This window comes from Boleophthalmus pectinirostris, unplaced genomic scaffold (assembly GCF_026225935.1).
Source record: "Boleophthalmus pectinirostris isolate CB_2022bp ecotype Guang Dong unplaced genomic scaffold, ASM2622593v1 HiC_scaffold_2, whole genome shotgun sequence".
NCBI classification, from domain to species: Eukaryota; Metazoa; Chordata; class Actinopteri; order Gobiiformes; family Gobiidae; genus Boleophthalmus; species Boleophthalmus pectinirostris.
The window spans coordinates 19,991,806-20,008,344 of NW_026571152.1; the positions used below are offsets into that span (position 1 = coordinate 19,991,806).

General features: G+C 38.9%; 2 protein-coding genes and 2 pseudogenes across 6 annotated transcripts; 2 read left to right on the top strand and 2 right to left on the bottom strand.

The window, feature by feature from the left end:
* Positions 1-811: 811 nt before the first annotated feature.
* LOC129409515 (kelch repeat and BTB domain-containing protein 13-like) lies at positions 812-4,050 on the bottom strand (annotated as a pseudogene).
* LOC129409570 (5S ribosomal RNA) lies at positions 2,775-2,891 on the bottom strand (annotated as a pseudogene).
* Positions 4,051-8,522: 4,472 nt separating the features above from the next.
* On the top strand, positions 8,523-12,161 carry LOC110169635 (serine/threonine-protein kinase pim-3-like). The gene is given in 7 exon segments (XM_020935196.2): positions 8,523-8,732; positions 8,735-8,764; positions 9,407-9,516; positions 10,009-10,059; positions 10,507-10,870; positions 11,153-11,329; positions 11,537-12,161. Coding segments are annotated over 7 exon segments (975 nt in total). The 5' UTR covers positions 8,523-8,683; the 3' UTR covers positions 11,731-12,161.
* A 388-nt stretch (positions 12,162-12,549) lies between these two features.
* Positions 12,550-16,428, top strand: ftsj1 (FtsJ RNA 2'-O-methyltransferase 1). Of its 5 annotated transcripts, none has more exons than XM_055155259.1 (11): positions 12,550-12,633; positions 12,991-13,120; positions 13,237-13,306; positions 13,385-13,490; positions 13,823-13,901; positions 13,981-14,033; positions 14,129-14,182; positions 14,276-14,378; positions 14,556-14,639; positions 15,996-16,099; positions 16,182-16,428. In XM_055155259.1, exons 2-11 carry the CDS (start codon positions 13,000-13,002, stop codon positions 16,338-16,340), a joined length of 933 nt encoding a protein of 310 aa, XP_055011234.1. In that variant the 5' UTR covers positions 12,550-12,633; positions 12,991-12,999; the 3' UTR covers positions 16,341-16,428. The 5 variants fall into 5 exon arrangements, with proteins under 5 accessions (XP_055011234.1, XP_055011237.1, XP_055011235.1 ...); XM_055155260.1 differs by lacking the exon at positions 12,550-12,633 and adding an exon at positions 12,648-12,828; XM_055155261.1 differs by lacking the exon at positions 12,550-12,633 and adding an exon at positions 12,648-12,814.
* Positions 16,429-16,539: the final 111 nt, after the last annotated feature.

Sequence of the window (16,539 nt, forward strand, 5' to 3'; positions counted from 1 at the left end):
TATGCACAAAGATTATAGGAGTAGGGATATTCTGGTGTATGTCAACTGCTGGTTGTAGGTTCTTTTAAGTGCTTAGTCAATTAAGATCAAACTATGCTATGACAAAATGCTGCAGTCCAGTTTAGTGGAATGCACATTGACCTCAGTATGAGACCTTGAGTCACAGTCTAATTTCAGGTCTGTATCAAGGAGGTCTGTCCTAAACTGGCTCTAAAGTTAAAGGATATGATTTAACTGTGTTGCTGTGCTGGTGCCTGGCTCAGCTCTTCCCTCTGTTTAATCTAAAACACAATGCCATATCAACACAATACTGGCTAAAAGATTTACAAGCATCAAAGAACCATGAAAAAATAATGTTATTCTGCTATAGTGCTGTGATGTGACTTACTGCAAACTGCCTTCTTGAAGTACTTTTTAAAATATATTGTAAAATTTGCCTAATATTTGGCTTCACTTACAATATTTTTTGTTTGGTTGGAAAAGGGCTTAACTTGTTCATGTACAGCTGAATAAAAATTTTTTTTTTTTTTTTTTAAAGTAACATTACTCTTACTTGAGTAAAATTTTGGCTCTTCCCACCTCTGCTCTGGACAGAAAAAAAGCTTTCTTCAAAGTTGAAAAATTAATTATTTTAATTATTATTTAATTATTAATTAATGTTTCTCTTATTCTAAATCAATATACAATGGACACAAAAGGCCCTATTTAATATTTGTGAAAACCACGGAAGGAGAAAATAATAAATAAACATACTCTTTTTTTTTAATTTTTTTTTTATGTATTTATTTTTACATGGACAATCATATTTACATTATGTTTTTGTCTGGCAATCTGAGGAGAAGTGTCCAAACTGATCCACTTCTCGGAAAACCTTTGTCTTCTCAGAGAACTCTCCATCTTCTAGGCTTCCATGTTTTACTATAGCTGTGAATAATGACCCTTTACTGTTGGCATAGTGTCCCACCAATGATGTCCAACATACAAATTGTCCCTGTGTCTGACCATGCTGTGACCGTAACTTCCTGATTAGTGCTGTAACTTTACACCAATTATCCTTATTTGGGATGTATTCATAGATCTTTGTAGTCTCCATTGGCTTTCACAGACAAACCAAAATCCATCTTAAAGCTTTGGTGCATGCTACTCCTGCTCCAGGTCGAGGCAAATGGGCTACAAATTCCCATGTATTTTTCTTAACATTATAAGTTTCTACAGATGACATTGCAACTCAATTATACTCTCCACCTATGGCATAAAGTTGTCTATCAGTTCCAATAAGGCTGAAGTTATAACGCAATTGGTTTGGGCTTGCAATCTTGGTCCAGGTGTTCTTTGAAACAATACAAAAAAAAGAAACATTAACATCTACTTTGTGAACTCCATGAACTCCTCCTACAATAAAGCATATTATCCAAAACAGTAATGGGCTAGCTGCAAATGGAAGATCTGTTAGTACTTCATGGCTATTAGCATTTTCATCAAGTCAGCAAATTGTCCTGGATTAGTTATTTCCTGTGCATGTTATGTGAGCCTTTACAGCAACTAAAGTACTAGGACTTGAAACTTAAAGAAATGAAGCACACTCTATGGCGTCAACAATGCATCCATAATCGGTTGATCTCCGTGTAAAACAGCCAATACAATCACATATCCCCAAGCTTGGAGACAGTGGAGGTGGACTTCTTTTTGGTTGCACTCCTTCATTACAGAGTGATACAAAGCTTGGAAATAGTCAGAGCTTTGCACAAGTAGAGTCTTTTCTTCAAGGAAAGAGTCCCCCACTACAAAGCTTAACTTAGATGGAAATATGCTAGTGTTGAGGAAAATAACCCTTTTCCTCATGTGTTCGTTAGTTTTTGCTTAGACAAAAAAATACACTTGAAACAGAAATAAAGTCCAGATAATTTACTTATTCCAAAGTCATTATTGTCTGTGGAGTCTGTGCTGACATTCCCATGCAGAGACTGAATATTTACGCCTATACAATTACTTTTATACGCAAACTATAGTGGGAGGCGACCATGTTTTAGACTTAATGCCTCTTTGTTGGTGCACAGGCCAGCCAGGCCTCTTGGCACGTTGCACAATCTTATCCCTGACACGGATACCCCGGATTCATCTCACTCCCCTTACGGGAGTCTCGCTGGTCTGATCAAGGTGATGAGTCGTGAGTCAGCATAGCCCTATCAATAAGTCCTTGCCCTATTTATTTAATTGATTATACATATAGATAGAAATAGAATATCTTGTACATGAACTGAACCTATCTATGCATCCCTCATCTGTAATCTGGTCCCTGTTTCTGGGTCATTGTATAGTGAATTATAATAGTACAATAATAAAATATAGCAGTACATCAATAACATCATAGCAGTACTTATACACCACCTAAGCCTAGTTATTTATCCTAACACCAGAATCGTGGTCACAGTTGACCTCCTATAAAGACATGACCAGTTTACAATTTCCAAAAATGCAATATTATTAAATAAGTCTTTATTTATATAGCACTTTTCACAGACATTTTTGTCACAAAGACACTTTACAGAGCATTATTCAGCATTATTCACTCACTCTATACCTGGTGATGGTAAGCTACAATTGTAGCCACAGTTGCCCTGGGGCAGATTGACAGAAGTGTGGTTGCCATGCCAATCAGCGCCATCAGTCCGTCCGACCACCACCATCACTCACGCACACACCACTTTCATACTAGGCAATGAGAGTGAAGTGTCTTCCCTAAGGACACAACGACAGTTATTGCCACTGGCACCCCACTGTGGCACCTGATTTTCCCAGTGGTCTCCCATCCAAGTACTAACCAGGCCCGGCCTTGCTTAGCTTTGAGATCTGACGGGATCAGGCTTTTACAAGCCGGTATGGCCACAAAAATGCAATTTTATTAACCTTGACAAATATTGAGGCAAGAGAGAACAGTAGTTTTGAGCAGCAGTTGTTTGACCATTTTAAAATGACAGTGACTAAACTTAGAATTGGACAAGTGATAATCTGTTTTAAAAAGACAGTGCTTGTATTGGCATGGGGGGTTCAAATCAGCAGCAGAACAATAAGGAGTCAGAGCTCGGTCTACATTATTATCACCAAGACAATATGATCCATGTCCAGGGAGTTACCATCCCATAAACTATTTTCCTCTGATACTATGGATGAAAGTGAATGTCTGTCAGGTCTAGTCTGTGTCCAAACTAAACTGGATCTGATAGGAACTCACAATCCACAGTGAGTAAAAATATTGATTCTTTATAGTTCATCATATTCAGCATCATAGCTCAGCATATTTGCCAACTGTGCGTCATGTTTGGGTTTGTTAGATTAACTTTATACATGCAGAGTCACTGATCTGTTTATCAGAGATAAACCAGGCATCACAAATGTATGCTTGCATGGAGTATAGGTACAGGAGTGCTCCAGGGTTTTCAGGGGCACACAATTTGACTTAAAAATGTTTCTAATAGAAATACGTGACAGGCACTTTTAATCTTAATTTCATTAACATCAATAAGACAAATTATAATGTCCCAGTTTATAATAAGACTGGATCCTGTTGTATTCACACATAGATGGTATATGTTTTCCTGCTGTTAGATAATGTGCCAGCTTTGGCCTGACTGAAGAAAACCATAGCGCACAGGTGAAACTGAACAAACGCCAGGGTGAGGGGAATAGGGGAAGAGGCTTCACATCTGCCATATATTGGGAAAAATTATCCAATAAACTTACAAATGGTAACTTCAATCAAGTTTTTACTGGAAATCTAACACAACTCCAAAACAGACTCCAAAGTAGTAAAAGCACAGTAATCAAGAATGTGCTTCCTTTTTAGCTACATATGTAAACCCCAAGTGATTTGGTGTGTTGGTGCCTAAACTGACACCTATACACACACAGGCTACAAATGGTATTAACCTGGTCTTCAGTCAATGGTTTTCTTAACTACAATCATACCAAAGTGTGAAAATCTAAATTCTTGTCTTCACATCAGTTTAGTGTCTTTGACAGTAATCTCACCTCACTTGGAGCGTGGACCATCTTTTCCCCTCAATCTGTTTCACTGACATACAGTATGTACATGTGAGGGGAGGGGGAGGTGTAGAACTGACCTACATTTGAACTGACATAATACAGCAGGTCATGTGATGCACGCAGGCCGCTCCCTTCACAGTCACAACAATCCCAGTGGCTCCTGCATTTCCTAAAGAGACGGAAGGGATTATGGGAACTACAGTGGAAAAAGGCTTTGATCTGAACAGCAGATGGCAGCAGGTGAAGAAAGGTGCTGCGTAGATAAATATACAGTAACAATCAAAAATGGTTTATTACTGTCTATTACCTATGGTGTAGGTGTCAAGAATATGTGGATAGACTTAGACAAGCTTTTAAGAGAGGGAAGGTAGTCCACACAGAGGGGGTGTCACTCCCAGAGGGAACAATAGCAGACGTTGAGGACAGTTACAAGTACCTTGGTATCCCACAAGCAAATGGCAACCTCGAAGAGGCAACAAGGAAAGCGGCTACGGCCAAATACCTGCAAAGAGTGAGGCAAGTCCTTAGAAGCCAGCTCAATGGCAAGAACAAGGTGCAGGCAATCAACAGCTACGCCCTGCCAGTGATCAGATACCCTGCAGGGATTGTAAGCTGGCCAAAGGAGGAGATACAGACCACAGATGTTAAGACACGAAAGCTCCTGACCATGCATGGAGGGTTCCATCCCAAATCCAGCACCCTGAGACTGTACGCAGGCCGGAAGGAAGGGGGCCGAGGACTAGTGAGTGTGGGAACCACTGTCCAGGATGAAACATCCAAGCTCCTTGAGTACATCAAGGACAAGGCCCCGGCAGATGAGGTGCTCAGAGAATGTCTCAGACAGTGGGGTCCAGAGGAAGAGGTGCTGGAGGGACCATCATGGCAGGACAAACCCCTACATGGGGCGTACCACCGGAGCATAACTGAAGTGGCTGATATCAAGAAATCCTACCAATGGCTTGAGAGGGCTGGTCTGAAGGACAGCACAGAGGCACTGATCCTGGCTGCTCAGGAGCAGGCCCTGGGCACTCGAGCAATAGAGGCCCAGATCTACCACACCAGACAAGACCCACGGTGTAGACTGTGCAAAGAGGCTCCTGAGACAGTCCAGCACATAACTGCAGGGTGTAAGATGCTGGCAGGGAAAGCATACATGGAGCGACATAACCAAGTTGCGGGCATAGTGTACAGAAACATCTGTGCAGCGTATGGGCTGGAGACCCCAGGATCAAGGTGGGAAACACCTCCAAAGGTTGTGGAGAATGACCGAGCCAAGATCCTGTGGTACTTCCAGATACAGACTGACAGAATGGTGATGGCGAACCAACCAGACATAGTGGTGGTGGATAAGAAACAGAGCAGAGCCGTGGTGGTGGACATCGCAATACCAAGCGATGGTAATATCAGGAAAAAGGAACACGAGAAGCTAGAGAAATACCAGGGGCTCAAGGAAGAGCTGGAGAGAGCCTGGAAAGTAAAGGCATCAGTGGTGCCTGTGGTGATCGGAGCACTCGGGGCTGTAACCCCCAAACTGGAAGAGTGGCTACAACAGATACCGGGAAAAACAACGGACATCTCAGTCCAGAAAAGTGCAGTACTGGGAACAGCAAAGATACTGCGCAGAACTCTCAAGCTCCCAGGCCTCTGGTAGAGGACCCGAGCTGAATGAGGGTGAAAGAGACCAACCACCGTGGAAGGTGAGAAACACATTTTCATATATTATATATATATATATATATATATATATATATATATATATATATATATATATATATATATATATATATATATATATATATATATATATATATATACAGTAGTGGATAAAATTGTTGGTACCCCTCTGGTATTGAAAGGGAAATCAACAATTTTTACTGAAATAACTTATAATATATAATAATAAATAAAAATTTCCTGAAAAATAACCAATGAAAATCTGACACTGTTTTTTAATTGCTTTTCAAAAGAATAACTGAACAAAAGGGACATGTTAAACTTAAATGTGTCCTCTAATCTGCATCACAGGTGTCTACAAACTTGTCCTCAGTCAGTCTGCCTGTTTAAAGGGAGACATGTGTCATTGTGATGTTTTGAGACATGATGGATACAACACTGAACATGAACCAGAGAAAGTGAAGAAGATAACTGTGTTAGGAGACTATAAAGACAATTATAGACAAGCAGAATATAGATAAAAGCCATAAGGCCATCTCCAAGCAGCGTGATGTTCCTGTGATTACAGTAACACGTTATTCACAAGTTTAAGGTCCACAGGACTATAGCCAACCTCCCTGGACTCGGCTGCAAAAGGAAAATTTATGACAAATTGAAGAGATGGATCATACAAATGGTAATCAAAGAGCCCAGAACAACCTCCAACAAAATTTAATATGAACTTGAAGGGCAAGGTACATCAGTGTCAGATTGCACCATCCGTCACTGTTGGAGCCAAAGTGGACTTCATATGAGGACACCACTGTTGAAAGTAAAACATAAAAAAGTGAGACTGGAATTTGACACAGTGCATACTGACAAGTCACAAAGCTTCTGGGAGAATGTCCATTGGACAGATGAGACAAAACTGAAGCTCTTTGGCAAGGCACACCAGCTCTATGTTCACAGAAGGAAAAATGAAACACACCAAGAAAATAACACTATCCCTTCTGTGAAGCATGGAGGAGGCTTGGTCATGTTCTGAGGCTGTTTAGCTGCATCTGGCACAGGGTGTTTTGAATCTGTGCAAGGTACAATGAAATCTCTAAACTATCAAGCTATTTTGGACCAAAATGTGTTGCCTAGTGTCAGAAAGCTTGATCTCGGTTGTAGGTCATGGGTCTTCCAACAGGATAATAAACTAATACATACAGCTAAACCACCTAAGAATGGCTAAGAACAAAACACTGGACTGTTCTGGAGTGTTCTTCTGTGAGCCCAGATCTCAGTTCTGCTGAGCAGTTTGCTCACGAGAAATGGGTCAAAATACCAGTTGATCAGTGCAGAAGTGTCACTGACAGTGACTGAAATCGTTTGTTTGCAGAGTTTGCATCAAAAGGTTGTGTAACAAAATATAAAGTTAAGGGTACCATAATTTTTGTCCAGGCCAATTTCATTATTTAGTTTTTTCAAATAATTCTGTTGAACCACAGGTGAAAAGCAATGTTTGATTTTTGTTGAACAATTTTTAGTATTTTTTTTATTATTATTGCTTTTATCAGTTTTATATATATATATATATATATATATATATATATATATATATATATATATATATATATATATATATAATATATATATATATATATATATATATATATATATATATATATAGTTAGTTAGTTAGTTAGTTAATTAGTTAGTTACTTAGTTAGTTAGTTAGTTAGTTAGTTTTCTCTCACCTTCCACGGTGGTTGGTCTCTTTCACCCTCATCCAGCTCGGGTCCTCTACCAGAGGCCTGGGAGCCTGATAGTTCTGCGCAGTATCTTTGTTGTTCCCAGTACTGCACTTTTCTGGACTGAGATGTCCATTGTTTTTCCCGGTATCTGTTGAAGCCACTCTTCCAGTTTGGGGGTTATGGCCCCAAGTGCTCCGATCACCACAGGCACCACTGATGCCTTCACTTTCCAGGCTTTCTCCAGGTTCTCCATGGCTTTCTCTAGTTTCTCGTGTTCCTTTTTCCTGATATTACCATCGTTTGGTATTGCGATGTCCACCACCACGGCTCTGTTCTGTTTCTTATCCACCACCATGGCTCTGCTCTGGCTTACAGCTATACCAACTTGAGAATATATATATGTATATTATATACAGTATATACAGAGTTTTGCCCCATCGTATTTATAAGTTCCAATTCCCTCAATAAATACATAAAATAATTTATTAATTACTGTATAGAGACACATACATTTTACAGATACGGTGTAATTATGGTACTGCCTGACAATTGGGTTTCAATAAATGTAAAATGATGAATAAGATTAAAATAACGTAACGCTCTTATGACATAGCTGGACTGAATCTGGCATAATTTATCGTTTAGACATCTCATTCATTATTTGACAAGTGGTATTCTATGGCTATTTTTATTTATTGTTCAGTTGTGGATAAATACATATGTTAGCTTAATATTAATCTATACAAATATCGTCTTTATAAGTAGCTAAATAATATGCTGCTTTGATGGTAAGTTAGCTCATTATTGTCCTGAGTCCTAACCGCATTACTCACATTGTCTTCCAGCGCTGATTTTACTACAATCAAATAGTCCCTAATGTTTCTCACCCCCTGCGATTTTTGCAGAATTTATTTCAACTGATTGATAAAACTACTATCTTTATTGTTTTGATTGTGTTTTGGTTATTCTTTATATGCAATAACTGTATTTCAGTTCGATGTTGTGTAAATGCTGACGGTGGCTGGGGAACGAGGCGGAGGGATACCAGCCCCAATCAAAACATTGGTTTAAACGGTTGAGCGGCGGAGCAGCAGCGGGCATCGTGCTGCTGCTGTTGTCGTCCTTTCGTTACAACATGGCTGCGATTTTAAAGGATTTCGGTCAGGTTTTCGTTTGTGGACCGTAATTACGCCTCGGATACCTTCTGGATAGGTATTAGGAGTTTTGCCCTGTCGTTTGGGGGCAGCATGCTGCTCTCAAAATTGGTCGCTTTTCCTCCCATCTCGACCAGCATGGATTACCGGCGAAGCTCCAGCTGCAGCAGCAAGGTAACCCAAATATGAAGGGTCAGAGCGGCGCTACGGCGACTCCTTTGACCGAGTGAACCTACTGAACCCGTTTCGTCTTCTCTAATTACCACAACATTCAGCGTATCATTTAACCAATGCGATCCATACAGATCGCTAACTCAATTAGTTAACACCAAAACACTGGCGCTTGATGGGTAGAACCGACTGTCCGTTTGTGCCTATGGTTTGTTTGATTTGTACCATGTCTCCCGTGGATTGATTTCTCACTAACCTCATCATATATCAGTATAAATGGTTCAGCCAGAGTGTGAATGTGAATAAACAATACAATGCGACTATTATCTATCTTGAAAGCAGCCAACCATGTTTTGTTTACGTTTTTTGGCGCGCCCTAATTTTCGCGCGATTACGCTCGAGCGATCACGTTAAATCTTTAAAATGCCTTGAGCTATGTATAGTTTGTGTGGTGTTGTTTTTTTTGTTTTTTTTTTCCAGTGTAATTGCCATCGAAACTCATGACATCGTGCCTAGAAAACGAGGTCAGTCGGTCAGTCGGTTTTCTTGTGGATGGAGGGCACGTTAGCGGCTTAACGCCACATGGTCTCAGCTGCCTCTTCTAAATGTCGTAGTGTTATAACGTGATTTCTTTGTGTTTTTCAGCCAAAATCGAGAGGCTGCCGTTTGAGAAGCAGTACCGGCTTGGTGCGGTGCTGGGCAGTGGAGGCTTTGGCACCGTCTACTCTGCTGTTCGTGTAGCCGATGGTTTACCGGTGAGAACGAAGCGGGCGCAGGCTTTGTTTTGGTCCGGGCACATGGCTCCTGCGGGGTATCAAGTCACGAGCACAAAGAGGCGCCATGTTTCCGGATGTGGGATCTTTTTGAAAATAAGAATAGAGAAATGTGTTTGTTTTTAGCGAATTATGCAATCGCAACAGGTCTAAACGCAGGTGGAAGCACGTGGTTGTTTTTTCTAAAAAATAAAGTCTAGTATTTTATAGCTTCAAAAAAAATATATTATCCGCTTCTACTTGTGGATCAAAGTTTAAACTTCCTGTTTCTAGTGACTTTTTGTATCTTAACATTAACAACATAGCGTCATCAGATTTTTGAATGTGGTCTTGTTTTAACAAAGGGAGCCATAGACCAACTAGAGGCGGACCATAGTTTATATATTGTCCAATTGTCCAAACTGATGTTTTTTTGTTTCTGCTTTATTTTTACCCTCACAAAATGAATAATAAAGATAATGTCCTTTCTTTTAGGTGGCTGTGAAGCACGTATGTAGAGACAGAGTAACTGAGTGGGCCACTCTGGTGAGTATTTTTCTTGATTTTAATTCACTCAAAATACAGTATAATGCAGTATTTCTGAGATTTGGATTGTGTTTCCTAAAGTATCTGTGCATTGATTCTGTGATTCAGGCTTAAATATCCATAAATTAATTAGTTTCTCTAATCTAATATTTAAATAGAGGGCATTTTAGCTGAATTCTTATTCAGTGTTTATGGATTAGTGGATTTGGATTCCTTTTCGTAGTTTAGCAGTGCCCTCTGCTGGACAGAATTTAAATTTGACATTTAAATAAACCATTAGCTAAAATGGCTGCAAGTAGCCCCATTATTAATGTATAACCCAGAATAAGAGAGGTTTTTAATAGTCAAGTTAAATGATTTAATTAAACAAAAACTCTTAATCCTAACGTTTTTTTTTGTTTGTTTGTTTGTTTGTTTTGTTTGTCTTTTTACATTGATTTAATCCAGACCAGTGGTGTGGTTCCTCTGGAGATTGTCCTGCTGGAGAAGGTGGGAGGTGGGTTTGGGGGTGTGGTACAGCTGTTGGACTGGTGGGAGCGACCAGACGGTTGGCTGCTGGTAATGGAGCGTCCTGAGCCGGCTCAGGACCTCTTCGACTACATCACAGAGAGGGGCACGCTGGAGGAGGATGTGGCTCGAGGGTTTTTTCTGCAAGTTTTAAAAGCGGTGGAGCATTGTTTCAGCTGTGGAGTGGTTCATAGAGACATTAAGGATGAGAACCTTCTTGTGGATTTAAGGACTGGAACACTCAAACTGATAGACTTTGGCTCTGGAGCATTTCTAAAGGACTCTGCCTACACTGACTTTGATGGTGAGATTTTTTGTCTGAAACCATAATCAAATGATTTTTGCTGAGGAATACAACTTTTATGTTTTGTGATGTTCTTAGTTTATCGATTATGATTGCAAGTCTTGTTTAAGTAATGCTTAAGTTTGGAAATATGTTTTTAAGTAGATAAATTTAAAACCCCTGAATAGGAAACAAAAATAAATTTAAATAAGATGGATGAAATCAAAACACTTGCTGCAGTATTAAGATTTTTTTTATTATTATATACTTTACAAATTAAATAGTAATATCGTGTTTATTCAGGCACCCGTGTATACAGCCCTCCGGAGTGGATCCGACTGAAGCGCTACCACGGCCCCTCTGCCACAGTGTGGTCTTTAGGGGTGCTTCTGTACGACATGGTGTGTGGGGACGTCCCTTTTGAACAGGATGAGGAGATTCTCAGAGGGCGTGTCATTTTCAGAGGGCCGGTGTCACAGGGTCAGTATGGTCAAAGCTCTATACTGCAAATATTACACACTGGTAGTATCTTACTGGTTATATTTTATCACCATATCACCCAGCCCTAAGCCCTTGGTTAATTTGCAGTCAAATTCATATAAATCATCATAAACAGTCTTGCCACATGTCAGATGTCATGATGTATATTAAACTATGTATTTAATGTACTTGTCATTTCTCCCACAGAATGCCGGCAGCTGATTGGTTGGTGTTTGAGTCTACAACCCACAGAAAGACCGACCCTAGAGCAAATACTCCTTCACCCCTGGCTCACAGGCACAAAGTCCCACCAAACAGAGCGATGTGAAATTACACTCCATTCTCTCACAGACATGTCTACCTCCCCTTCGTCTACCTCATCCAGCCAGGACAGTCTTTGAACTGGCATCAGGCAGGACATTTAATAAATGCACAAATGCTTATTACAATGTGCCTTTACTTTCTAACCGTTAAACTGTGATGAAGTTATTTTGAAGAACAATTTCTTTGTTGCTGGTTTTGAAATGTTTTCTAATGTCATGTCCAATGCACAAATATGCAATGCAAACATTTTTTTTTAACAATTACATTTTTGTTATTTTTTTATTTGTATATTTTGGTACATTTTCTTTATTTATTAAGTATGCAATTCTTTTGTTGTAAATTTATTTTCAGTCAGAATTTTTGTTTACTCTAAAGCTGAAAATAAATACAGTAATGTTTAGGAATTAATGTGGACTGTTGTCTTCTAGTTTGATAAATAGAGAAGTTCTGGTGAATATTTTCATGAAATTGTTTTTGACTGAACATTCAGTATAAACTATAAATGCTATCAATGTGTCTTAATTTCTTTCAGTGTCTGTTTATTCATTCAGATTATGTTCTTACAAGCAACTAAGCAAAACTAGTAACTGGGAAGGTCGACCACATTTAGAATGTATTAAAATCAATGAAAAGTCTAATAAATTTCATAAGGATAGATAGTTTCGGAGAAGTCTACTTTCTGGCTGAATAATGACAGTAGATGTAAATTCTGTAACTGTTTCCTTGCAACACTAAAGAATGGTCAAAGCTTGTCTGATTTACAAATTTTTTTCCACAGATATGCACTTTTAGCTTTTAGCGTATTGTGCACTTTAGGGCAATGGTTAGTGTTGTTGGGAAACTAAATAGTTAACCATTTCAATTTGAACCCCTTTTTTTTTTTTTTTTTTTTTTTTTTTTTTTTGATCAGGCACAGGGCAAGGCAGCTCTGGGTCCTGCCAGCATCAACACAACGGAAGTACGCGTGAAAAACCAACAGTGTGAGTATCATCAATTTGTGGCGATTGAGTATTGCATATTAGTAGTGTTTTATTATTATTATTTTCTTTCATAAACGTATATACAACCTCTCTGTATAGGCTATTATTAACTGAACGTTTTTGTAACGACCCCTCAGATAAAGAAATACGCACTTATACTGTAAGCCAGACTCAAAAACACGTACGCTTGAACTGGTAGTTCTTTTTATCTTAATAATATAAGTTATTTAACTTCATGTGCATATTGCTTAATGTCGTGGCTACTTTGACAGTTGTAGTGATATAGGACTAGTTATAGTTTGCATATTTGTCCTGATCATGGATTTCTAATTAAAATGTGACGTGCGGTTTGTGCAGAAAGTTAAAATGGGTCGCTCCTCCAAAGACAAGAGGGACATTTATTACCGTTTGGCCAAAGAAGAAGGTTGGAGAGCCAGGAGTGCCTTTAAACTGCTCCAGCTGGACCAAGAGTTCAACTTGTTCGCAGGTAGCATCATAGACTATATTATATACAGAGTCTATGGGTAGCATACACAGATCATGATCTATGTTATGTAATGTTTATTATGATGTTGTAATCTGCATTTATCTTATTCTCTGCAGGAGTGAACAGAGCAGTGGATCTGTGTGCAGCTCCAGGCAGCTGGAGCCAGGTCCTCAGTCGGAAACTCAGGTAGGTTCAGACTGGTGAACACAAGTTATTGTGACACAATTTCAATAAATGAATGCTGCAGTCTTAATTTTTCCTCAGAGACCGAAAAGAGAAAGGTGATGCTGAAGTAAAGATTGTTGCTGTTGATCTCCAGGCAATGGCTCCTCTACCTGGAGTTACTCAGATTCAGGGAGACATTACTAAGGTAAGTGTGTGCTGGATTTTTGGGCCAGTGCACATAGATGTGTACATATCTGCCCCTGAGCCAACCAAAGCCTTAAAGGTCAAAATTCTGAGAATTTAACTCTCACATTTAAGTTAATAAAGAATAAAGTAAATAAATAAAAAGTTTATATAATATATATAAAGCACTCCTCAGATTGTCTTGAAGCCTTATTGCCTTTTAAGAGTCATGATCACATCCAGGATTTCTTGACACACTTTGTTGACACCCCAGGCTATGCTGGCTAAATGTTCATCTTTTTTAGTTACCTAAAATTGGATTAATGAATTGCAATTTATTTATTTATTCTACAGATATCAACTGCAGAGGAGATAATCCGTCACTTTGAGGGTCAGCCTGCTGATATAGTAGTTTGTGATGGAGCTCCTGATGGTTAGCTATACTTGGTACTTGTTTGTAACTGAACAGTTTTATACAGTTTTATACACAACTCTCATTCTTTTCACTACAGTAACTGGACTTCACGATGTGGATGAGTACATCCAGGCTCAACTTCTGTTGGCTGTAAGATGTTTTTGTCCCTACCAATAATAATAATAATAATAATAATAATAATAATAATAATGATACATTATTATTGTTACATTATTGTTTTACAGGCTTTAAACATCACAACACATGTACTGAAGCGTGGAGGAACATTTGTTGCCAAAGTAAGTTAACCCCAAGGCATAAAGAGGTGTTCCGGCAAATTGGTTAGCGTTCGATTACAACACAGTATTGATATGAAATATTTTGTGTCTTAGATTTTCAGAGGAAAGGATGTTACATTGCTATATTCCCAGCTGAAAATATTCTTTAGTGGTGTAACCTGTGCAAAGCCTCGTAGCAGCAGGAACTCCAGCATTGGTGAGATGCCATTACAACTAATAATAATAACAGCTACAGATAATAATAATACTACTACATCAGACCTATATTCCGCTTTTTTGGATCTTGAAAGACGCTTGAACACTCAAAGACTTAAGTGATAGACTTTACCTTAAATATGTTCCCTAAATGTGTATGCTTTCTGTATCATTTCAGAGGCATTTGTTGTCTGTCAGAATTACCAGCCTCCTGAAGGTTACGTCCCAAACATGTCCAACCCTTTGCTGGATCATTCCTATGGTATATTTATTACTAGTCATCTCAATTTTCACTTTTGGGGATTATACTTGTTTTACAGTAAAAAAAAAAAAAAGTAATAATAATAATAATAAACAAATTTTAAAAAAGAAAAAATAAATAAAATAAATAATAATATAAATATATATATATATAATATATATATATATATATATATATATATAATTATTTAAAAGATCATCCTGATGGTGTAAGCCAGGGGTGTCAAACTCATTTTGGTCCGGGGGCCGTATTCAACCTACTTTGATCCCAGAGGGGCCGGATCAGAAAACTCATGTCATATATACTCCATATAAATAAGTTCAAATATTTGTACAGAGAAATGCAAATCTATTACAGAAATCTTTTTTTAATGGATGAACACTTTCTTTTACAAAATATTATAATATTATGGACAACCTGAAACTTTAAGAAAAACGCAAGTTCGGGGCGGCAGTAGCTCAGTTGGTAGAGTATTCACAGGTTGAGCAGTCAGATCCACTGACCCACAGGTTGGCTGGTGTGATTCCAGCTCCCACAGATGAATGCTGTCATCGTGTCCTTGGGCAAGACACTTAACCCACCTTGCCCACAGTGTCTGTGTACACTGGTGTGTGAATGGGTGAGTGGTTCCTTGTTGTAAAGCGCTTTGAGCGCCTTGAAGGTGGAAAAGCTCTATAGAAAAATGTGACCATTTAAACACAATGTTTTAACATTAAAATGCAAATAGGAATAAGTCAATTTTTCTTGTAAAATCCTGCAGTCGGCTCCACTTTTCTCATGTTGGAAATTTTTCTGGTGAGGGTGTCACGGTTAACAGTCAAAACGATCGTCCTTTAAGAGCGTTTGGAAAGAGACAAGTCTTTATTTGTGCTGCTCTGGTGGGAGGGGCCATGTACAGAGACGCTGAGACGCTGATATGATAAACACCACAGAAAATTAACAATATTTTAATAGAAAATATAATTAAAATATTTTAGTAGAAAATCAGCCGAGGGCCAGATTAAAGGTCTTGGAGGGCCAGATCTGGCCCCCGGGCCGTATGTTTGACACCTGTGGTGTAAGCCTTATCTCCTCAGGCTCAGTCACTCTTCGTCCAGAGCCTTGACTTTGGAAGAGCTAACAGGCTTGTATGGGGTTAAAAGTTCTGAAATGTAACTTGGTGCATGACCTAAACGAGCTTTAAAAGTGATCCGTACAATTTTAAAATCAATTCTAAAATGCACAGGCAGATAGTGAGCTAAAATAGGGGTGATGCATTGTTGCTGATAAAAACCGAGAGAGGAAGAGGAGAAAATGCATATGTTACAAAGACTAATGCATAATTGTCTTTTTTCGCTCACATTTTCTTGTTGACAGATGTGGACTTTAACCAATTGGAGGGTCCAAATCGTGTCATAGTTCCTTTCTTGGCCTGTGGTGACCTCAGTGCATATGACTCTGACCGAACTTACCCTCTGCAGGTAATCTTTTTTTTTTTTTTAAGCTGCCACTGTTGCACTTTAACTTCAGAGAACCACTGTATTCTTTGTTTGTATTTCTTAGTTGGATGACAGTAAAGAGTACCAATACACCCCCCCCACACAACCCCCCATCCAGCCTCCATACCAGCAGGCCTGCCACCTACGGAAAAACAACCTTCTGTCTAAAGAGGATGCCCCATCTGCGTCCAACAACAATCCAGACTCAGCTGAGTCTTCATAGTCTCTCTGTTTTTAATATTTTATCACTAAAGATATACTACATATCATCACATTTATGCTATAGTATTAAATAAAACTTGTGTAACAAACATTGTTTTCACATCGTCTTCATGCTTTACTGTAGAGTAGCTGCGGGCATTGGGGCCAGTTCTGAAATATAGGATTTCTTAGTGCAGCAGTCTTTGTATAGTGATAAAAGC

Bases quoted from the DNA above. Each gene is read 5' to 3' on its own strand.
- ftsj1 (XM_055155259.1), top strand. From the start codon at position 13,000: ATGGGTCGCTCCTCCAAAGACAAGAGGGACATTTATTACCGTTTGGCC. The intron at 13,491-13,822 runs GTAAGTGTGTGC...TTTATTCTACAG, and splicing joins TTCAGGGAGACATTACTAAG to ATATCAACTGCAGAGGAGAT. The intron at 14,379-14,555 runs GTGAGATGCCAT...GTATCATTTCAG, and splicing joins CAGCAGGAACTCCAGCATTG to AGGCATTTGTTGTCTGTCAG.